This window comes from Natrix helvetica (genome assembly GCF_964273705.1).
Source record: "Natrix helvetica genome assembly, chromosome: 1".
NCBI lineage: Eukaryota > Metazoa > Chordata > Lepidosauria > Squamata > Natricidae > Natrix > Natrix helvetica.
The window spans coordinates 310,466,000-310,490,412 of NC_138548.1; the positions used below are offsets into that span (position 1 = coordinate 310,466,000).

At 43.3% G+C, this 24,413-nt stretch overlaps 1 protein-coding gene across 1 annotated transcript in view; it reads right to left on the reverse strand.

Moving 5' to 3' along the window:
• The window catches only part of DNAH12 (dynein axonemal heavy chain 12), a 113,477-nt gene that overhangs the window by 83,891 nt on the left and 5,173 nt on the right, over positions 1-24,413 (reverse strand). The window contains exons 3-13 of the mRNA XM_081936986.1: positions 23,551-23,641; positions 21,563-21,589; positions 20,474-20,663; positions 19,641-19,716; positions 19,278-19,436; positions 18,410-18,605; positions 17,897-18,085; positions 15,140-15,296; positions 14,791-14,882; positions 7,259-7,437; positions 6,470-6,605 (exon numbers count right to left, since the gene is read on the reverse strand). Coding sequence (XP_081793112.1) covers positions 6,470-6,605; positions 7,259-7,437; positions 14,791-14,882; positions 15,140-15,296; positions 17,897-18,085; positions 18,410-18,605; positions 19,278-19,436; positions 19,641-19,716; positions 20,474-20,663; positions 21,563-21,589; positions 23,551-23,641 — 1,492 coding nt within the window. The remainder of the gene's footprint in view (positions 1-6,469; positions 6,606-7,258; positions 7,438-14,790; positions 14,883-15,139; positions 15,297-17,896; positions 18,086-18,409; positions 18,606-19,277; positions 19,437-19,640; positions 19,717-20,473; positions 20,664-21,562; positions 21,590-23,550; positions 23,642-24,413) is intronic.

Below are 24,413 nucleotides of genomic sequence, written 5' to 3' on the forward strand. Positions count from 1 at the left end.
AGCTGATAAGGAGGAGAGCCTGTGGCTTAGTGGCTAAGACTCCTGCCTAATATGTAATACAGCCCAGGTTCAAATCCCAGTAAGAGTATGGCTAGCTGATGAGAGCTAATTAGCTCGAAATAGATCTATACTAGTCTCCCTTTATTTATTTATCAGCACAAATACAACATATGTATGTATGTATGTATGTATGTATGTATGTATGTATGTTTGTATGTATGTATGTATGTATGTATGTATGTATTTGTGTTACAACCCTGGTATGCCTAAATATGGGAGGAAGGTCACTACTCCCTCTTTCTGTCCTTCGGCTCATCACAGAAGACCATGCAGGCAGAAAACCATATTTTTATTTTTAATGTTGCCTTTTTATATTTGTGTTGTATTTGTACTGATAAATAAATAAAGGGAGACTAGTATAGATCTATTTCGAGCTAATTAGCTCTCATCAGCTAGCCATACCCTTACTGGGATTTGAACCTGGGCTGTATTATATCTTACCTATTTCCCTGGCTCAACTGATAAGGAGGACAGCCTGTGGCTTAGTGGCTAAGACTCCTGCCTAAGATATAATACAGCCCAGGTTCAAATCCCAGGAAGGGTATGGCTAGCTGATGAGAGCTAATTAGCTCGAAATAGATCTATACTAGTCTCCCTTTATTTATTTATCAGTACAAATACAAAATGAGGGAGTAGTGAGCTCCCTCCCATATTTGGGCATACCAGGGGTTGTAACACAAATACATACCTATTTCCCTTGAAACTATGGCATACAGGGGAATGGCTGCCGGCCTCTGAGCTCCGCATGACTACGGAGCTCACTGATGCAGGGGGGGGTGCCCCCGGCCCTCTTTCCATCTGGAGGGCCGAGGATTAAGAGCAGCGACCACCCTGGCTTTCCATAGAGCCTAATTTGGCTTTCCAGGGTGGTCAAATAGCCAGGAGGAGAAGAAGCTTGTCCCAGCTGGAGCCGAGATGGGAGTTGGAGGCGGAGCCATGGTCGGAGCTCCAGCTGGAGGGCGGCGATGGCGGCGAGGAGCGAGGCAGAGCGAGGCTGAGTGAAAAGAGTGGCGGCGACGGCTCCCAGCAGCCCGGGCGGCTAGACGGCGGTATCGGTGATGCCAGCAGGGCCGAATGGAAGGGTGAGGACCGCCGGAAGGCCGTTTGGGGGCGGAACGAGGCCCGTGACGCTGGAGGCCGAAGAAGGCCTGCGGGAGAGCCGCAGGCCAGCCGGAGCAGCGCTGGGGCTTGGTCCAACAGCTGGGGGTCGCTGAAATAGGGGGGTGGGCAGGCCACTACAAGTCCAGCCCTTAATGATCTATGGAGTCTGGAGCCTGACAGAGGGAGGAGACCTGTGATCTATGGAGACCTGTGATCTATGGAGTCTGGAGCCTGGAGCCTGGAGCCTGGCAGAGGGAGGAGACCTGTGGCACCAGGGGCAGGGGACATAGAGTTAGGAGGCAGAGGATTTATCAACCCCTGCCATCAACCCCTGCCATCTGCCATCTGCCTGCCAAGACTGTGCCCAGGTGTCCCTCTTTAATCATCAACATCTTTTTACAACTACCTGCCCACTTGTCATTGTGACTATTTACAACTGCTCCCGAGCCAACTACTGTGTGCGCCTGCGTGACTACCCCCACCATCTTCCACCAGCCCACTAGCAAAATCCATCAAATATCCATTTAAATCGTCTGCCTACCTACACCATAGATTGCCTCCCGACCTCCATCTTTTTACCATCTCCCTACCGTCTTCTCATCATCCCTTTATTTATCATCTGATGTGGAACCTGGCCTGCTGACTCATTTTAACATCCATGGCACCCTGGCCCTGGTTGCATCGCTTCCAGTATATATTCGAGGTCGGACTTGCTCCAGCTGCAGGAGTCCCCCCTCTTGCAGATATGGCCCTTCGCCCTTTCAAGGGCCCACCTTAATGACGGGTTTGTTAACCCTGAGAGGTGGAGGAAGCGAAGACTCAGGGGTTTTTTAACTAGATGCTTTTTATCCATTTTAGGGGGTTCCAGGGTGGGTGGGAGGGATCAGGCCAGGAGGTGGACTTTAGCCAGGCGAACAGGTGAGGTCAAGGAGGAAGTGAGCGGAGTGGGGAGGGGGAGGGAAAATGACATTCCTACAGAGGGTTGTTTCATTCCAACGGTCGTGGGGAGGGGTGGATGCAAGGACCGAACAAAATCTCGTAGTCGGTTGGGAGACCGTGGCTGTTGGACACGCCCGGTCGCTCGTACCCACCGCCGCAGCCTAGGTGGCCAGGACCTACAGAGCCAGGGCCTGAGGCTGATGCTCTGCAATGCAAGGTCCATTGTTAACAAGGCCCCCCTCATTAATGAGTTGATCTCAGAGGGGGAGCCGGACCTTGCAGGGATAACGGAGACCTGGCTGGGCCACGAGGGTGGTTTGCCCCTCGTGGAGATGTGCCCACCAGGTTACCGTGCATTTCATCAGCCGCGGGCCCTGGGTAAGGGTGGTGGGGTGGCAGTAATTATACGGGAGAGTCTGGAACCGAGGGAGTTCACTGTGCCACAGATCTCCGGCTGTGAGTCCCTTGGTGTGAAATGGGGCCCAGGGAGGCAGTTGGGCTTGCTGATTGTATACTTGGCTCCTCGCTATGCATCAGCGGCCCTGCCTGAGCTCCTCGAGCTGATCGCGGAGACGGCAGTTGATACCCCCAAACTTGTGGTTATGGGGGATTTCAACCTGCCGTCGACGGGCGAAGCATCCGAGGTGGCGCGGGAGTTCATGGCTTCCATGACAGCCATGGACCTGTCCCAATTAATTCAGGGCCCCACACACGAAGGTGGGCACACACTGGACCTTGTTTTCGTATCTGGACAGTGGACGAGTGATCTGGGAATAGGGGATCTAGTTATTACACCCCTGTCATGGTCAGACCACTCTTCTCTCCGGCTCGACTTCCCCGGCGCTACCCCCCACCGTGGGGAGGCGGAATCTGATTGTCCCAGATGGTTCCGCCCCAGGCGACTGATGGAACCGGATAGGTTCCAGACGGAGCTTGGGCCACTTCCTATAGCCCTGACCCGCTCCCGGACGGAGGACCTAGTGGCCGCTTGGAATAAGGCGGCTGCGGGGCCTTGGACCGGGTAGCGCCTTTGCGGCCTCTCCTGCGGCAACGAACCACCCTGGCTCCTTGGTTTACCGAGGAGCTGAGGGTGATGAAACGCCACAAGAGACGCCTAGAAAGTAGGTGGAGGTCCTCACGCTCCGAATCTGACCGAACACAGGTAAGAGCCTATTTACGGACCTACCTTGTGGCACTGAGAGCGGCCAAACGTAGACACTGTGCCGCTCTTATTGCGTCCGCGGATAACCGCCCTGCCGCCCTGTTTCGGGTGACCCGCTCTCTCTTATCACAGAGATCGCGGGAAGCCCCTTTGCAGGGTAGAGCAGAGGAGTTTGGGGAATATCTGCAGGACAAAATCGATCAGATCAGGAGTGGATGGGCCCCCTTCAGTGGACCAGGGGAGACGTCGGAAGCAAGTCTTGAGACACCACGCTGGGAGGGGTTTGACTCTGTTGCCCCCGAGGACTTGGACAGGTTACGTGGGCGACTGCGAGCCACCTCATGTTTACTGAACCCGTATCCCTCCTGGCTTGTACTGGCATCCTGGGAGGTTACACGAGGCTGGCTCCTGGGTCTGGTGAACGCTTCACTGGAGGAGAGGTCCTTGCCGGCCGCCTTGAAAGAGGCGGTGGTGAGGCCCCTGCTCAAGAGGCCTTCCATGGATCCGGAGGAACTAGCTAATTACCGTCCTGTCTCCAACCTTCCCTTTTTAGCGAAGGTTGTAGAGAGTGTGGTGGCGCAACAGTTCCCACGTCACCTGGAGGAAGCAGACTATCTAGACCCGCGCCAGTCCGGCTTTCGACCCGGTCACAGCACGGAGACGGCCTTGGTCGCGTTGGTAGATGATCTATGGAGGGCCAGAGATAGGGGTTGTTCCTCTATCCTGGTCCTATTAGATCTATCAGCAGCTTTCGATACCATCGACCATGGTATCTTATTGCGCCGGCTGGAAGAGGTGGGCGCAGGGGGCACCGTTTTGCGGTGGTTCCGCTCCTACCTCTCCGACCGGATGCAGTGTGTGTTGGCAGGGGAACAGAGGTCGACCCTGAGGTCACTCACTTGTGGGGTGCCGCAGGGTTCGGTCCTCTCGCCCCTCCTGTTCAACACATACATGAAGCCGCTGGGTGAGATCATCCGTGGTTTTGGGGTTGGATACCATCTGTACGCTGATGATATGCAGCTGTACATTTCCACCCCGAACCACCCCAACGAGGCCGGTGACAACACTGTTGTCCCGGTGTTTGGAAGCCGTCCGGGTCCGGATGGGGGACAACAGACTTAAACTCAACCCCTCCAAGACTGAGTGGCTGTGGCTACCGGCACCCCGGTTCAACCAGTGGACGCCATCGCTGGCCATAGGGGGCAAATTACTGCCCCCCGTGGAACAGGCGCGCAATTTGGGCGTCCTCCTTGATGCCCGGCTGTCGATGGATGACCATCTGACAGCCGTGGTGAGGGGGGTGTTCCACCAGGTTCGCCTGGTGCGCCAATTGCGCCCCCTATTGGATCGGGACGCCCTACGCACAGTCACTCATGCACTGGTGACGTCTCGCCTGGAGTACTGCAATGCTCTCTACATGGGGCTCCCCTTGAGATGCACCCGAAGACTACAGCTAGTTCAGAATGCGGCCGCGCGGGTTATCATGGGAGGAACAAGATACTCCCATATAACACCATTCCTGCGCGAGCTGCACTGGCTGCCTGTGGTTTTTCGGGTGCGTTTCAAGGTGTTGGTTACTATCTTCAAAGCGCTCCATGGCATGGGACCTAGTTACCTGCAGGATCGCATCTCACCTCACACATCTCTATGACCTATCCGCTCTCACAGGGAGGGACTCCTCCAGGTGCCATCCGCCAAGCAGTGCCAGCGGGTGATGCCTAGGAGTAGAGCCTTCTCTGTGATGGGCCCAACCCTCTGGAATGACCTCCCCCCCGATATTAGAACTACTAATGACCTCCGCTCCTTCCGACAGAAGCTTAAGACCCACCTGTTCCAATTAGCTGGCTTAGCCGATTTATAGCTCCATCTTCCACCTCCTGGCAAACATTTTATTGTGGATTTTTTAAGGGAATTTTAATTTTATTTGTATTTTAACTAAATATTGTACAGTATATTTTCTACCTCCTCCGTTTACGTCTATGTCTATGCTTATGTACATGTATATGGTTTTTTATTAATGACTGTACACCGCCCCGTCCTGCTCAGGAAAGGGCGCGGTCTAGAAATAAAAGCTTATTATTATTATTATTATTATTATTATTATTATTATTATTATTATTATTATTATTATTATTATTATTCCCTGGCTTAGCTGATAAAGGAGGAGAATCGGTGGTGTAGTGGCTAGCAAGTCTGCCTAATATATAACACATCCCAGGTTCAAATCCCAGTAAGGGTATGGCTAGCTGATGAGAGCTAAATAGCTTGAAATGGATCCATACTAGTCTCCCTTTTTTAATTTATCAGCACAAATACAACACAAATATAAAAAGGCAACATTAAAAATAAAAATATGGGTTTCTGCCTGCATGGTTTTCTGTGATGAGCCGAAGGACAGAAAGAGGGAGGAGTGAGCTCCCTCCCATATTTGGGCATACCAGGGGTTGTAACACAAATACATACCTATTTCCCTGGCTTAGCTGATAAAGGAGGAGAACCGGTGGTGTAGTGGCTAGCAAGTCTGCCTAATATGTAATACAGCCCAGGTTCAAATCCCAGTAAGGGTATGGCTAGCTGATGAGAGCTATATAGCTTGAAATGGATCCATACTAGTCTCCCTTTATTTATTTATCAGCACAAATACAACACACACACACACACACACACACACACACACACACACATATATATATACACATATATATATGCTAGCTGTACCCGATGGGGTAGTCTAGTAATATCATATAGAAAAATAAGACTTTGGAAAAATTGAACTCCTCTCCCCCCCCTCCGCATAAACATCCGAAAAATTGGAATAAGGAGCCTGCAGAAAAAGGAAAATGAATGCTCTGATAGGAAAGAAATGCCAGTAGTGGGAGAGGACAGCAGTTATTTTTGAAGAAAAGTTGAAAATAATATTTCAATCTTCTGAAAAATGACTATAAGCAGCTAATAATTCCACCCACCCTTCATGTTGGACTCAAGCTCAGCCCAAAAAACGCCAACTCTAATTAAAACATTAAAAAGCCATGATGTGTAAACAAACCAAAAGTTCATATTATAACAGTTCATATTATAGCGGTATGCTGCAATGACTAGATGTTAATACTTATATGACTTATTTTACAATATAGGACAAAAATCAAGATCAGCTGAAATTAAATTAATATGCTGCCACTTAAAAGCCAGGTCTCCTAAAATATTTACCTTAATCCTTTCATACAACTTCTGTATACCTATAGTTTTAGCCTTGTCTATAAAGGCTATACTCTCCATCATGTCTTCTGTTGTCTCAGGAACTTTTAATGCACGTTCTTTAATGTTTTCAAATTCATTACATATCCTAAAAAATAATTTTGATGTGAGTTTTACACATTTCAGATTTACAATACAATTATGTACATTTCTATTTCTAGTACCTTCACGACTGCAGTTGCTACAGCATAGCTTTTATGTAAAAGTAACAATTAGTGATCATTACATCCAAATGCATACTATACAGACCTATATATAGTACTTATAAGTGCAGCAATGAAAAATCAATCTGTCAGAAAACAATGTAGGTAATCCTCAACTTACAATAATGATGAAATCTGCCCATTATGGTCATAAGTCATGTTGGTCATAAAGCAAGTGACCAAAACCAGATTCCTTAAGTGAATGCCAGTCATTAAGTGAAGTCAAAGTTTGCTATGGGTTAATTTTGTTGCAATTTGGAAGTAAATGCTAATTTTCAGCAAAAAATTCATAAAATATGGTCATGTGTCTGAGGATTGCTGCAAACAGCCATAAATGCAGGTTGGTTGCCAAGCAACCAAATGCAGGTGGAGGGAGGGGGCATTGAAACTTGGAGAGATCTGTTATAACTTCAAATGGTCACTAAGCAACTGATCAGAAGTCAAAGGGTACCTGAAAACAAAATGAAATGAATGCTATATATAATATGTGGCAATATTTTTCTAAGTAAGAGATAGTTTGTAATAAAAAATTACCCACTTGTTATTCTCTTCTCTATGATTGTGAGCTAATAAATCCAATAATTTATATGCAAAGCTTCTTGCTTTTTCACATAACCCTTGCTTCAAGTCATCACAATCTAAACGCACCATAGTGAAGTGAGCTATCATTGGCAAGCTCATTATTTCCGTCGAAAGATTTAAAAATTCATCTATAAGCTTCAAAAGATGATGATATTTGTTATTTTACATGTAGATGCATAACTGAATACAGTTGAAACAAGTATTTGGAAGAAAGTTCCATTGAACCAATTACAACAATTCATGATCATTTTAGTTTAGATTAATGTAAATAAAGTACTATTTTCATTATACTTCATTATACATTCAATTACTTGCGAAAAGCACTGATGGTAGATGCCAGCATTCTGTTCTTCTTCATGCAAGTGACTTCAACCCTATTCTAAAATAGCAGCCTCCTACTGATTATGTATATGATATATTTTTAAAAAAAAAAATCAGAATTGTTTTACTCATATCCAAAATTCAAATGTTTCATACTACATATAATGGAAGTGCTCTGAAAAAAACCCTGGGAACCATAGAGAGAGTGTGCTGACGTTCCCACAATTCATGGGCTACCGGTTGTACATATTTGCACCAGTGATGGGTTCCAGATCCTGTTGCAACCGGTACGCTGCAACTGGGCTGGGCATCCACCTTAGGCATGCACGGTGCGCACGCATGGGCACCCACTGCCCTGTGACACTCCAGCTGCTCGGCTGGGCATGCATGCGCAAATGGCCCAGTTGGCTTAAATACAGGTAAAGAACATGGGCGGGTGGGTGGGCCCTCGAAAACACCGTTCTGGTATGATGGCCGCTGCTCCCAGCAGCCACCGGTATGCCCATACTGAAGCATACCTCCAGGAACCCACCACTGATATGACAAAATGAACTACCTTTCCAATGATGCAGTGAAGGATGCACTTCTGCAATCAATGTTAAAGAGAAATTCAACTGCAATTCCAGGTTGTGGAATGAAGGGCAGCCATTTTGTGGGGACATTTTGTCTTTTGTTTCAGGAAAAAATCTAAAACCGGGTGCATGGAACATAATCACAAACCAAGCTATTATTCTATCAGCACAATTTATTTGTTCCTAACATACCAAGCTACAGATGATGAACAGTCTTCATTTCTTTTTTTGTAAATTATATACAAGCTTGCTGCTCTGTGGCTTGACTGGACAGTTCATTTTGTTTGGTTGTAATCCATAGGCTATTAAAGTAATATTAATTTCACATCTAGATGCCTGAAACCTGGCACACATATAGATCAAAGTATCATAATTATTAAAGGTAAAGGTTCCCCTCACATATATGTGCTAGTCGTTCCTGACTCTTGGGGGCGGTGTTCATCTCCGTTTCAAAGCCGAAGAGCCATCGCTGTCCGAAGACATGTCTGTGATCATGTGGCCGGCATGACTAAACCCGAAGGCACACAAACGCTGTTACCTTCCACCAAAGGTGGTTCCTATTTTTCTACTTGCATTTTTTACGTGCTTTCAAATTGCTAGGTTGGCAGAAGCTGGGACAAGTAATGGGAGCTCACTGCTGAATTGCTAACCTTTCTGATTGACAAGCTCAGCCTCTTAACTCTGAGCCACCGCATCCTTACTCATAATTATTAAATAATCTTAAATAATAAGGTTCAATAATGTGACATCTATATATACTGAAATCACAGCATTGGTTATCAATAGGCTTCTGGGCCCAATCGAAAATCCCAGTTTTCACCTTTAAAATGCCACATGGATTAACACCAAGGTACCTGAAGGACTGTCCCTCCCAACTAGAATTAGCTACCTTAAGGGGTTCGCGCGCCTTTCGCCGCCTCCCCGAACTAGCGCCGGCCATTTTGAGGCTTTCGCGCGCTTTTTTGCCGCTTGCCTCATTCAGAGCTTGCATTTGCAAGGTTTCACGCGCTTTTGGCCGCAAACCAGGCAATTTCAGGGCTGAGAGCTGCGCGCGCAGCGGCGGCCATTTTCTTAGCGAAACGGCACTCCAAGGAGAGCAGGACACAACGCAAGACGTGTTTTCGCCTCAGTGACAGATACTAACTACTTGAAGGCCGCGTCTGGGATTCCAGCTCGGCCCACCTCATCTGGCTACAGGTTCCCGCCTAATCTACAGGAGGCAACGACAGGTTAGAGGGTATTGTCCCTCGGGCTTCCCTCCTAACTTTCTGTAATCAATAGGCGTTCTCAGGCCTGCTGGCCACGCCTTGAGCCCTTCTCCACCTCCATCCCAGCCATCTTACCCTGTTTTGCCGCCTTCTACCATGGCAGACAAAGGTTCAGGGGAAATGCAGGCTGGGCCTTCCTCAAAGAGGAGCAAATTAGATCTAGCTCCTAGTGGGGGCAAAGGGGGCATGAACGGTACTAGAAGGGCATCTCCAGATCCCCAGGGCTGTGGGGACAAGGGCAAAGAAAGTAGTCGTAAGAATAAGGTCCCACAACCTCCTAGGCCTGATAGGTCTCCAAACCGAATGGAGCCTTCACCAGACCGATCCCCAAGACAAACCAGGGAGGAAAGACCTGCTTCCCCCCCAGGGGTCAGGTCACCCCCCTCCTCAGGGGAAATATCTAGGGACTCCTCTCCAGATGCTTCCTGGGGGTATCCCGATTCTCCCAGCTCCTCCATCAGAGAGGAATTGGGCCCAAGTCAGGCCTTCAACACTGAAGGGGACTTTTACAATACCAGAAGGGGCAGGAAGTGTCCCGCTCCTACCCCAGTTCGTCCCAGGGAAGACAAAGGGTCCCATCTGTCTGCTGAAATGAGAGAAATAATCTCTCAGGCCATCTCCCAAGGTATTGCAGAGGGCTTACAGCAGAGGGAAGCTCCCACTTCCAGTGGAGCCAAACCAAAAACCCCAGCGAATCAAAATAGGGAGGATAACCCCCCGTCTCCTGGCACCTCAGTGGCTACTGAGGAGTCAGGATGGGAAGAAGGTGAAATCGATGAATTTGAATTATCCGCAGACGAGGATCTTCCCCCTGATAAGCCAGCTTTCACAGGGTTGTTCAAACCCTCCTTGTTCAAATCTATTTTGCATAAAGCAAAGGCTGCAACCAAATTGGGTGCTGTTCCAAAGGGTACCAACACTTCCTCTTCGTCCTCTAAGGACCATAAGGAGGGACTATTTAACGAGCCAGCTCCCACTGTAGACGAAATCCCTGTGCCAGATTTATTTCTGGATGTGGTTCAGAGACAGTGGATTCAACCAGGCACCCTCACTAATCCCAGCAGAGGTGACAAATCACTTTACGCTGTAGAGTCTAAGATGGAAGAGGCGTTAAAGTTGCCTGAGGTAGATGCCCCGGTCATATCCCTGACCTCATCACAAAACCTACCAGCTGACCTGCTAGAGGGCCTCAAAGCAGAAGACAAGCGCTCTAAGAAGGCATGTCATAAGACTCACCAGGCGGCTGCCTGGGCCATCAGAGCATCCACCTCTGCTTCCTTTTTTATCAGATCCTCTCTTCTCTGGCTCCGCCAGCTGAGATCCAGACCCCCTTCTGGGGAATCTCGCTGGAAACACGATATCAATAAAATCATCACGGCAGTAGAGTATTCTGCGGATGCCTCCCTGAACACAGCAAAATTTGCGTCCAGGGCCTTGGCGTCCAATGTTACCTCCAGGCGCCTCCTGTGGCTACGCCACTGGCAGGCGGACATGAAGGCGAAGTGGAAGCTCGCTTCCGCCCCCTTCAAAGGGGGACAGCTCTTTGGGGAGGCTCTGGATAAGTTTACCATTGAGACCAAAGACAAACGCAAAATACTACCAACCCCCCTTAAGAAACATGATCGCAAAGGTCCTGGTTCCTTTAGGAAACAGACCTTTCGGTCTCAGGACAATAACCAACCTTCCACTTCCGGTACCTACCAGAGAAACTTCTCTCAGACGGGGGATAGGGGTCAGGATAGGAATTCCTACAGCACCAGGGGCAGGCAACACCAGTCGCAGTCCTTTCGGAAGCCTTTTCGTGGCGGCTCCAACTCCCGCCAGTTTCGTAGAGGGAAATGACCACCAAGGGACACCTCCCATAGGGGGTAGGCTCCAGATGTACGCCGACAGGTGGGAGGAGATCACATCAGACTCCTGGGTCCTGAACACAATCAGGAAGGGCCTAGTACTAGAGTTCCTATCATTTCCACAACGGAAGTTCATCCGTTGCCCTATACCCAAAAATCCCCAGAAAAGGTTTCTCATGCAGATGGAAATCGACCATCTGCTCACAATAAAAGCCATAGAACCCGTTCCAAGGGATCAGGAGAGGCGGGGATTTTACTCCATCCTCTTCCTGGTTCCAAAGAACTCGGGGGGATGGAGGGCCATCTTGGATCTAAAGTGTCTAAATCAACACTTAGCATACGGAAGGTTCAAGATGCAGTCCCTCCAATCCATCCTAGAATGCACAAGGCAGGGAGATCTTCTCACGTCAATAGATTTGAGGGAGGCTTACCTGCATGTCCCAATTCATTTGGCACACAGAATGTTCCTGAGGTTCCACTACGACGGGAGGCATTATCAGTACAGGGCCCTGCCCTTCGGCTTCTCGTCTGCCACCAGGACCTTCACAAAAATACTGGCAGTACTGGCAGCCCACCTCAGGAACAGACCGATTCGTCTAGAATGCTACCTAGACGACATCATTATACACTCGTCCAGCCCTGCTCAGGCGCGGAGAGACCTTCAGACAACCATCCAGACACTGGAGAAACACAGCTTCTTGGTGAACAGGGAGAAAAGCCATCTGGTGCCGACGACCCGCATCCAACATCTGGGCGCCGTCATAGACTCCAAGACGTGCCAGGTATTCCTCTCGCCAGACAGGATGAAGAACCTCCAAAACAAACTCTTGCTGTGCAAAAGGAAAAGGTCAGTGCCGATCCTGCATCTATCCCAGCTTCTGGGAATCATGATTTCATGCATACAAGTGGTTCCCTGGGCCAGACTTCATGCCAGGGAATTGCAGTGGTTCCTCCTGCCAATGCAGAGGCCCAAAACCAGCAACTCACTGTGAAAAGTAATCCTGCCACCCAAGGTGATCCGCTCCCTTGCCTGGTGGAGAACAGCAGCAGTGCAAAAAGGGTCTCATTTCAAGGAGACCGAAAGACTAGTAGTGACAACCGATGCAAGCCTGTTGGGCTGGGGAGCACATTGTCAGGGCCAACTTGCTCAGGGCACGTGGACACTGAGGGAGGCGGGCCACAGCATAAACTGGCTGGAACTGAGAGCGGCCCGCCTCTCACTCCGTCAGTTTGCTCCTCACATTGTGGGTCATCATGTACTGTTACTAACAGACAATGTTGCTACAAAGGCTCACATCAACAGGCAAGGCGGCACACACTCCAGAAGCCTCATGCGAGAGGCAGAGGCACTGGGAAGATGGGCGGAGAGGCATCTGTCGTCCATCAGATCGGACCACATAGCGGGAACAAGCAATCGGGAAGCGGATTGGCTGAGTCGGCAGACGATCGATCACTCCGAATGGAGACTGCATCCAGACATCTTCAGTCAGATCGTGGAGAAATTCGGCGAACCGCAAGTAGACCTCTTTGCCACACACAACAACACACACCTACCCTGACTCTTCTCCCGCTATTACAATCCTCTAGCAGAGGGAACGGACGCCCTGAGGAGCCGTTGGCCCCCGGGCCTTCTGTATGCATTTCCGCCGTTGCCTCTCATTCCACACGTAGTGTCAAAGCTGTTAACGGAAAAGGCAGAACTCCTGCTTGTGGCGCCTCACTGGCCCAGGAGACCCTGGTACGCCGACCTTGTCAGTCTCTCCATTCGCAACCCGTGGAGAATACCTCAGGAGCAAATCTCCCTCAGCCAGGGACACATCAGTCATCCGGAACCCCAGTGGCTACAACTAGCCGTCTGGCACTTGAGGGGGATCTCCTGAGGAAACAAGACTTCTCTGACAAGGTCATCCAAACTATCCAGGCGTCCAGGCGACCTTCCACTAACAGAATATATGAGGCCACGTGGAACGCATTTTCGGCCTGGTGCGGCAAGAACGGTGTCCAGGACACTTCAGCCTCAATTCCTAGCCTTCTGGACTTTCTGCAGGAAGGGTTGGACAAGGGTTTGGCGCCTAACACGCTCAGAAGGCAGGTGGCGGCTCTGTCCACCATTCTGTCGTGTCATTCACATCGGCCCTTGAGCCAACACCCTCAAGTGAAAAGCTTTCTGAAAGGTGTGGTGAACATCTGCCCTCAGGTGGTTCATCGTTACCCTACCTGGAGTTTGCCCTTAGTATTAAAAGCACTTACAGGGCCTCCATTTGAACCGTTACGTAAGACTAGTCTCCGTCATTTGTCACTCAAGACGGTTTTTCTTATAGCCATCACGTCCGCACACAGAATATCTGAACTGGCTGCGTTGTCTGTAAGGGAGGACCTTTGTATTGTTCATACAGACAGGGTCATTTTAAGGATTGATCCGACTTTCATTCCAAAGATGAATACGCACTTTCACAGATCACAAGAGGTGATCCTTCCCAATTTCTGCCCTAAAGCAGTTCATCCAATAGAAAAACTTTGGCATAAATTGGACGTGCGGAGGGCAGTGCGCATTTACATTAAAAGGACCAAGGAATTTCGCCATTCCGAATCCTTCTTTATTTCCTTTCTGCCTGGGTCGCTCGGTCGTAAGGTATCTTCACACACGATCGGACGCTGGTTGAGGGCCTGCATAAAACTTGCTTATGAACACCAAGGCAAGGCATCCCCTCGCAACGTGACAGCGCACTCAACAAGGAGCGCAGCAACGTCGGCGGCATGGGCGACCCAGGCTTCCATCCTTGATATCTGCAGAGCGGCCACGTGGGCTTCTCCCACAGCATTCATTAAAAACTATAAAATAGACACCTTTGCCTCGGCTGAAGCCTCCTTTGGGCGAAGGGTCTTACAGAAGGTGGTTGAGGCTTCAGACTCGTTGGAATCTACCCGCCCTGGGACACAATAGCTTGGGTATGTCCCATGCTTGGACTGTCCAAGAAGCGCACAGGAGAAAGACCGTTGTCTCACCTGAACGGTCGTTCTCTGGGCGCTGCGGGACAGTCCAACCCCACCCAGGGTTTGTGATGGAGACTTGGCATTGAGGAGCTACAGGCAACAGATCTACGTTCCAAGTCTTCGTTTTTAAAACTGAATTGCAGAGGCAAAGGGAGGCGTGGTCAACAATAAAAAAAAACCCTCACTCAGTCCTAGGGCAGTTAGACTGTGTTAACCCATGCTTGGACTGTCCCGCAGCGCCCAGAGAACGACCGTTCAGGTAAGACAACGGTCTGTCTCTGCAAAGATTAAAGCACAAATTTTGTCTCATAGATCATCCTCCAAACCTCAGATGGAAGTCAAGAAATGATTTGTTGACAAAAAATATCATTGTTTTTCAACTAAACTGGTTTACTTCAAATAAGAATCCTGGCATTTTATGTTAATGTACTGTATATTACAGAATAAAAACCAGGTATACTTATAAATTATACATGAAATTACCTCTGTATATTCATCAAAACTGTGTTCCTCAGCTATAAATGTTTTAATGCGCTCATCTGCAGCACCATCTATAAGCCAGCCATATTTTTCCTCTGTAAGAAAATGAAGAAGGGAATGTGACAAAAATAAAACAAGCAGAGATACCCTTTCCCTGCCCATTTTTGGCTTATCTATTGCTTCTGGCACTATAATAAGTCAATTTGTGCATCAGTGGATTGTGTGCTAGTCTTTAGTCCTAAATGATCTTGGAAATCTCCTATAATAATAGTCACCACAAATCAGCAGTAATTTTATTAAGTTTGGAAGGTTAAAGATATGACTTTGAAAAGAATCATTGTAAACCACTCACCATAAGAATCAAAATGTGCTTTTGCACCTTTCAAATGCTCATTGATTGCTGTCCTCAGTACAGATGAAGCCCATGCTATAACATGGTCAGGAAGTTCAGTGTCAATAGTTGTTACTATATTTGTACCTCCTAACCATGAATGTATTGTCTGGACATTCTATTCAAAAGAAATTCAAGGATTATTTATGGCTTTTAAGAAATCATTTCATAATACGTAATACTATTTATATATCAGCTTGTTCAACACAAACTCATAAAATTACTTCAAACATTAATGTACTTATCAGCTTTATGGTAATTGAATATTTCTGAATATGCTTTTATTGAGAGTAAAACTGAATGAACACTTGAATTGCTTTTAAATAATCAGAATGACTTCTGAATAAACATATACATGAACATGCTGCATGTAACACTGCTTCTTAACTAATCTTATCACCTCTTACTTTTAGTCCAGAAACTAGTGGAGATCACTCCAAAAGTTCTGTGGACCATCCAACTGTATGAAATAGGCTATTTGTGCATTCCTAGTCTTTACAAATCAAAATTTGAGAAAGATTTAAATTCTTCTTTGTATCATCAACATGCACTCAGAAATGCACCTTTTGCTCTAGTAGTAGCAATAACACTTAGACTTAATATTCAGCCCCATAGTGCTTTACAGCACTCTCTGGGTCAGTGTTTTTCAACCTTTTTTGGGCAAAGGCACACTTGTTTCATGAAAAAAATCACGAGGCACACCACCATTAGAAAATGTTAAAAAATTTAACTCTGTGCCTATATTGACTATATATAAAGTAATTATCTTGAATAGGAATCAAATAAACACAAAGAAAGTATTTTATAATTACTTTATTATGAAATAGTAAGTAAACAGAAATATGAAAAATTATAAAATACTTTATTCAGTGCGCAACCTGGGCCTGTTTGGCTGAACACAAAGCTGATATTCTGGCTGGAATCGAAGAAAGACACACACGTAGCTCTTCATCAACAGCTCTTTGTCTCTCACTGTATTTAGTTTTTATAGTCCACCAAGGGCATCAATCATATTAGCCCAGACAGGGATCTGCAAAATTGGCTCTTAAGACTGGTGGACTTCAACTCCCAGAATTCTGAGAGTTGAAGTCCACCAAGGGCATCAATCATATTAGCCCAGGCAGGGATCTGCAAAATTGGCTCTTAAGACTGGTGGACTTCAACTCCCAGAATTCTGAGAGTTGAAGTCCACCAAGGGCATCAATCATATTAGCCCAGGCAGGGATCTGCAAAATTGGCTCTTAAGACTGGTGGACTTCAACTCCCAGAATTCTGAGAATTGAAGTCCACCAGTCTTAAAACAGCCACCTTTGCAGATCTCTGTGTTAGCCCAAAGCCTGGCGCTGGGTGGGCCTTGCTCCCCCATTGGTGGAGCCCCAAGAAGCGAGGAGGGAGAAAAAGAGACAGAGGCAAGGAGCTTCTCTCCCCCCCCCCCCGCAAAAATCTTATCAGGGAGCCGCAGGCAGTAGCAAATTAGCTGATCACGCGGCGTGACCGGCTAATTTGCCACTGCCCGCCCGGCTCCCCGGTTAGATTTTTGCTGGGAGGAGGCGGGGGGAAGCTCCTTAGCCTCCGTTTCTTTTTCTGCCTCCTCGCTTCTCGTCCCTGCCAGGCGGATCTGATCGGAACGTGTGCAAGAGGCGAGCCCTTACTTTTATTATTACTTTTATATTTACTCCGTCTCCTCCTGCTCCGGTCCTCCTGGTTTTTTTTTTTTAATCTTTCGAATTTTTCAATTTTTCCCACGGCACACCAGGCAACATCTCGCGGCACACTAGTGTGCCGCGGAACAGTGGTTGAAAAACACTGCTCTGGGTGATTTACAATGTCAGCATATTGCCCCCAACAATCCGGGTCCTCATTTTACCAACCTTGGAAGTTGGAAAACTGAGTCAACCTTGCGCCCCAGAAATTGCCTGCAATACTGCATTCTACCTATTGCCACCGGTAGCATCCAGATGCTCATGGAATACTATTCTGAAAGATTTCCCTTTTTTCCCCAGTGGCGTTGTGCATATGGTATATACTTCTTTTATATTTAGAGCAGCCTTATTCATAGAACAGCACAATGAATCCATTCACATATTTTCTATTTGTAACACCTAAAACTAGACTTTACATTGTGGAATGAAATTGACATTTTTTTCTACCACAAGGGCCTACTTTCTCCTTCCAATGACAAGGTCTCTAGTATTCCATTTAATAGGAAATCAAGCATTTATTTAGTCTTCTGAACTTCTGATTATTATAGACTATGAGTTCATAAGAAGTGCCTATATATCTTAAGAATTTTTATTTAAATTTCTCATTCACTTTAAAAAAAAACATGCTGCTCAAGACAGAGAAACAGAGAAGAGAGGTTTTGATACCCCCAAAGCTAGCCAATCAATTCTATACTTAGCTGCTTCTCAATAAACTGAGAGAACTATTTTGCTCTGAATCCAGCCTAGATAGTATCCCCTTTGTTTCACCAAATTATTTCTGGAGTAGATTCACAATCCAAACAATGTTTGTGTTTAACTATTAAGGGCAAGAAAGTTATTTTAACGTTCATAGATAATGAAAATCATTTAGCATTGGATGTGAGGTTTACAATCATCTCTGCATTACATGAAAATAAACTGAAATATATGAGAATTATTAGGATTGATGTGTAAGTTATTAAGCAATATAAAATTTACATATTTATGAGATTAAATATAATAGATAAAACAGAACCTGCAAAGTTTGTGAAATCAAAGTAATAATACATAAGATGGTATCTTCCAAATCATGAAAGCTAGGATAAAAGTCCATTTTCTCATCATCAAAAGTCAATTCCATTTTGAATATTGGTAGCCATCTCTGATCTTCTAAGTCAAACAACTTCACATAAGCTTCAACGGATCTTTTTAATAATTCCTTCAGCTAAAAAATAATGTTTAAAAAAGATTTTAGTACAGACAATTAAAGCAATCTTTAGCTCATCCTCTATATTGTCTTGTTTATTCACAGCTTCCATAATACAAATATGTACATTTTGAAATTTAGAATAAGGCATGAACATTCACATAACTCTTGCAATAATCTCTCATGGGTTCAGATTCAAACATAATTTTTTCATTCCTTTACAAAGGTGTTTTGAAAGAAAGAGTTTTATGAATGATCTGAATTCTTCTTCTGCTGAAGTGATGAAAAATAAAAATTCTTAAGATGCATACATAATATTCTACAGAGGCATGAAAAAGAGACCTGATTAGACATAAGTGTAGCCACACAGTTATAAAAAGAATCCATTTGATCAGGTTTCACACCATCCAGTGCTTCTTTTCTGGTAAAGAGATTGATAACCCTTGGATACCATGTGTTTAATATCTTTTCTTCTGTTTTTAAGCATTTTATAGACACATCATTTTGAAGGGATTCACATTCCATTGGGCCTCTTGACCTGTGTTAATTTAAGAAATGAAACAATGTCAAGCAAAATCAATGGACAACAAATACAAAGCAAATGTACATGTTAATAGTAATTTTAAAAAAATCTGAGACCTTATGTATTATTTATGTATTTTTGGTCCAGATTTAAAACTCACATAAAAAATGAAGCCTGCAATGAAGTATTATGATGTGGAGTGTCAGAATTCTAGGAAACTAATTAAGTTATTCTACTTCCACTTCTCAGTTTTTTTGATATTTTCCACTACTCAGTCACATTCTCTTTTCACTAGGATTCCTTTTAAATTTTCATAAAATAGAATTTACTTTTTCCTGATTGCTAATAAGGATATTTTCCCAAGCTTGTTCATATTCCTTCTTGTCTATACATGTGCTGCTCTGACTATATGACAATCTCTCTGGAGAATAAATTCATAATTAATGTGGAGAAGAGACTATCACCTGTAGTAGATACTATATGGTGGGTATCTTATATCATCTTAAGAATCCTAAATAAATTAATTGCCAAGTACTAAAACATTTGATTTGAGTTGTAAAAACTATACTGTGATATATTTTACCAAAGGAATATAAATAATAATCTAATAGTGCAGTATATCTAATTAGAATTATACATGCGTATATTTTGTATTTAGAAAATTAAATCCAAAACGATAAATGTTACCTGAAACCACACACATCTACTATAAGTAATGAGGAAAACATTGTGTAACCGATTTCAAGGAGAATTCTTAATGTTGGATGGAGAATATGTAAATTTTCAAAAATCTGTTTTCTTGCTTGTATAAAGCTTTTATGCCATGGTCTAGAAAAGTCTAATCCTCTACAAATAAACAAAATGACAATACTAAATACATGGGAGAAAAAAAAGAAATAATATAATTTTGATTAACAAACAACAGGGAAACATTTTTTAGCTTCAAAATCTTTAAAAGTCAAAATCAGACTATCAGAAATAAGAAAAAAGATTCCACTTTTACTTCAGCAAAACATCTAGAATATAGCTTTATTAATATAATTTACTCACACAGGTTCTACTGGCAAAGGTCCTTCTTTTTCATATTCAAGTAATTTTACTTCAGGCTTGATAAGAACGCTTCGTACTGTGATATATTGGAAATATGTGTTAGGAAATGCTATTTTAAAGTAATGATTTAAAAATTATATTTAACTTCAAGGACTATTCAAAACATTACCGAGATATGCTGGTATTTTTAGAAACAGCTATGCATACTATTTTAGCATATTACTCATAAAATAATTTTACAAAAGTTTTATTTTCAACAAAATAGTTGCTATTGATTTGGCTTTTAAAAACATGTAAGAAGAACACAGAAGCTATAGCACACTTTAGAGATATCAAATGCAAAATTTATTCCTGGATTGTTAAATTAGTAACATGGTTGTTTAGTTAATCTGTCTTCTCCAATGACATTGGTTGTCAGAAGGTCACAAAAGGTGATCACATGACCCCGGGACACTGCAACTCCCATAAATATGAACCAGTTGCCATGCACCCAAATTTTGATCCTCCAATGGTCATCAGTGTGAAAAACAGTCGTAAATCACTTTTGTCTTTGCCTTTCTAACATTGAAAGCTGATTAAATGAATGATTCTAAGGCAAGAAATACCTATATATGCATAGTCCTATACATAAATGATAACTGTTAACATATAGGTAAATAACATATTAGCATGCTTTGAGAAAAATATATCTGATAATATTTCTGATAGAATCAGGTATCAATATAATTTTTGCTATCTAGGCAAAAAATACATTATATATTTTATGTTATACAAAGAAATATATAGAAAAGTTAGAGAAAATGGCTATTATTGTAACAGGATACTGAACTTACCCATATATCTTTTCATACTCATTTCATAATCATTTGTTATCTCATTTAAGAGTTCTTCAACCTGTTTCTCTCTAGCCTTGCCCTCCATGAGAGACTGTGGTACCAATGTCAGCATGGAGATTAACCACTCTTGCTGAATAGGTACTACTGGATTACTTTCAACACATTTCTTCATAAAGAGATAATTATTCTGAAATGAAACCATCATTATGTAATGAAATAAAACTAATGCTTTTTATTGTTTGTGATTTGAACATATAAATTGTAATATTACTTTGAGAGCTTATCTTTATGTTCCATATTGTATAGGTTGAGAATGTCTTGCTAGCTGTTGTTAAAGGACAACACCATATGATGTTGACTTTGAGCCTTTTTTGTTGCCTCCAGCTGAAAAGTCTGATTACAGTTCTTTCAGTTTTAAGGCAACGTTTTCCAAGTTGTGCTAATGAGATAAAATATTACAGCTCTAAAAAGGATAGTCTGGGCAGAACAGTAACTTCCCTACTCAGCCTCCCAGGAATGAACAGACCTTAGCTTATTTTTGTCTTCCCATGCAGGAGACAATATGTTTAGCATTGTTTGCTGATTGATGCTCAGTATTTTTTTATCCTTAACACTCTACAAGCATAATCTAACACAAAAAGTGCTAATATGACGAAGGAGGGATATATGCCATTTTTTTATTAGATGTATAAACAAACTTTTAAAAAATCTTAAATTTCTTAATTAGAATTATTAATTAATGTGTAAATTTTAATACTATTTTAAAAATCAGAAATTCATGTTACTAATATTTTAATCAAAATCTTTATCTTTTTGATTTTGCAAGGCTACTAAAATAGTGAACCTGGTTATCAAATTAAATTAATAATTAGCAATACTGGGATACCCTAACAAATATGATCTTCAAATAAAATTAATAAATAATATTCAATATCTTCATCATTAGTATGTTAGTTCTATGGATAAGGAACAACAAACACCATGAATATTATCCGCATTTCCATATCTCATAAAACTTATAAAGTTTACATGTAACTTGTTACAATCATAACAGGCCTTTTAAAAATCCTTAAATCCTTCACTTACTCTAATTTGTTTCTGTTCACTGTTCATCTGTTGGGGAGGAAAAAGTAAGAAAAGATCACAAAACTGAATGAGAAACTCTTGGTAGTGTCAATGAAAAAAAAATACTTTTGTCCAAAATTCAATCAGACTAAACCATAACTTTTAATTGTTATACCTGTTATTATACCTGTTATAACATTATAACTGTTAATTGTTATAACCCTAACTATTACAAGTTATAGCTATGTAATAAATGAAAACTTCTGTTTGTAGTGTTGCTGATATCTGCAGCATTGCAGCTCAGACAGCTAGTATAGATCTGTAGAAAGAAGGAACTAAACAGAGTATTCATGGTGAGAAATAAAACAGGTAAAATATATACAGTATAGATATACACACTATTGATATGTACTGCAACCTGACTTTGGATGAAAGAACCAGCCTTTCAAAGTAATCAACTAGTTCCTGACCTGAAATTTATTATAACACATGGCAGGAAAATGTACTTTATATATTTATTCTATCTATTCTATTTTTCTATCCATAAGTTCCTATTTCCATGAAATAGATCTTAGTTATTTCCAGAGCTCGGTGGAACCATTTATGCAGTAAAAGTGAAAAATGCAAAAGCAAGGAACTTCGTTAACACCTGCCCAAAGAACAGTGTCTTCTAAATAACTAAAGTGCTAATAGTGATAGCATCAACAATGATTATGTTGCTTATTCTAATTCAAAAACTTTTCACATGTTCCTCTTTTGCTTAATTCAAATTATCTACTACCGAAAGCTATGGGACTTTCATAAATTAGGATCAAATCTCTTTGGTTAGGATTGAAATAGATCCAATAGTAGGATTTATACACTATTAACCTATGATTTCTTGACCTGTAGTTTGTTGAATGAATTACAATAATAAGTAAAAACCAAACAAACTACACAATGGCTTAGTGATGTTTATGAACCACTCAAAAGTGTTGCCTTTTTTTCTCTCCCTTCCAAAAGGCAAGGAGTTGCTGGTTCCCTCAGGTCAAAATGTCTTATTTCTCTGAAACTGTCCCTCAATTTGTTCAATATTTTGTTGCAACTTATTGACGGTATTTTTCTCTACTGACAGCAGAGGTGGGTTCCTGCCAGTTCTAACCTCTTCTATAGAAGAGGTTCCACAAATCTACAGTGCCGTTTAGAACCGGTTCCAGCTCCCTCACCCCGCCCGTCTGCACATCATCAAGATGAAGAGCGAGAGGAGGAATTCTGGAAGTTGAAGTCCACCAGTCTTAAAGCGTCAAGTTTGAACACCTCTGGGTTTTTTTTTCTTAATGGTTAGGGGTGCAAGGGTCTTGTAACTTGACAGCTTTAAGACTTGCACACATCAATGCCAGAGTTCCTGAGCCAACATGACTGGAGGAGGAATTCTGGGAGTTGAAGTCCACAAGTCTTAAAACTGTCAAGTTTGAACACCCCTGGGGGTTTTTTCTAAAGGGTTAGGGGTGCCACGGTCTTGTAGCTTGACAGCTTTAAGACTTGCGTGCTTCAAATGCCAGAGTTTCTGAGCCAATATTTTGGTTGCTAAGCAAGAGCGTTGTTAAGTCAGTTTTACTACATTTTACAAGTTGGCCACACCCACTCAGTCACATGACTGGCAAGCCACACCCACTCGGTCACATGGCTGGCAAGCCACTCCCACCCAGTCACATGGCTGGCAAGCCACTCCCACAAAGCAGGCCACACCTACAGAAGAGGTTCTAAAAAAATTTGAAACCCAGCCAGTGGTTTATATGTAACTACTTGAGAAAGCATGGCCCTCTTGCTTTTTACCAGGATTTTTCATATGAGTTTTTCATAGAATAAATCATATTCAGGTAAGGTAAAAGAAGTGCAAACTGGCTTGAATTCAGGAGATTAATGCACTAGCAATTCATTGTGCCTGAATTCAACTCAGACTGATATGACAGTGCTGTAAAAAAAAAATTAACTATTATTATCCATATATGTTGAAATAAAAAACTTACAGTATAAGGCAGTTGTGGAGCAACAGGCTCAGGCTCTCTGCTAAGAAATTCCTCCATGGACATTGTATAATCTTTTGTGGCAACATTAACTCTGAAGTAGAATAAAAAATAGTGAGCAATATAAATTTCTTATATATTTCTATTAAGTGTCTCAGACTTTTTCACCAAGATTGTTGGTACTGAACGGCAAACTGGCTAACATTCAAACATAATCAAACTAAATCATATTGATTTGAGAAACTTAATTATTTATAATTTATTAGCAAAATAACAGAATAACGGAGTGGAAAGGGACATTGGATGTCTTCTAGTCTAATCCCCTGCTCAGGAAACCCTATCCCATTTCAGACAAATATGTCCAATATCTTCTTAAAAACCTCCAGTGTTAGAGCACCCACAACTTCTGGAGGCAAGGCATTCCACTGATTAATTGTTCCATCAGGAAATTTCTCCTTAGTTCTAGGTTGCTTCTCTCCTTGATTAGTTTTCATTCATTGCTTCTTATCCTGCCTTTAGATGCTTTGAGAATGAGTTGACCCCCTCTTTTTTGTGGCAGCCCCTTAAATATTGGAATACTGCTATCATGTCACCTTTAGTCCTTCTTTTCATTAAATTAGACATTTAATGAAATTCCCACAAACATTATTTGTATGTTTTAGCCTCCAGTTCCCTAATCATATTTGTTGCTCTTCTCTGCACTCTTTCTAGTCTCAATCTCTATTTTACTCCTACTTTAAATTTAGTTCTCTCCTCTGTATCATGATGATGGCAATGGTGGTATATTCCAGAGAAAGATAAAGGATACACCAAAAATATATATTCTCAGTAGGGTCATCCAATGGATGAAAGTCAACCCAGCTGTC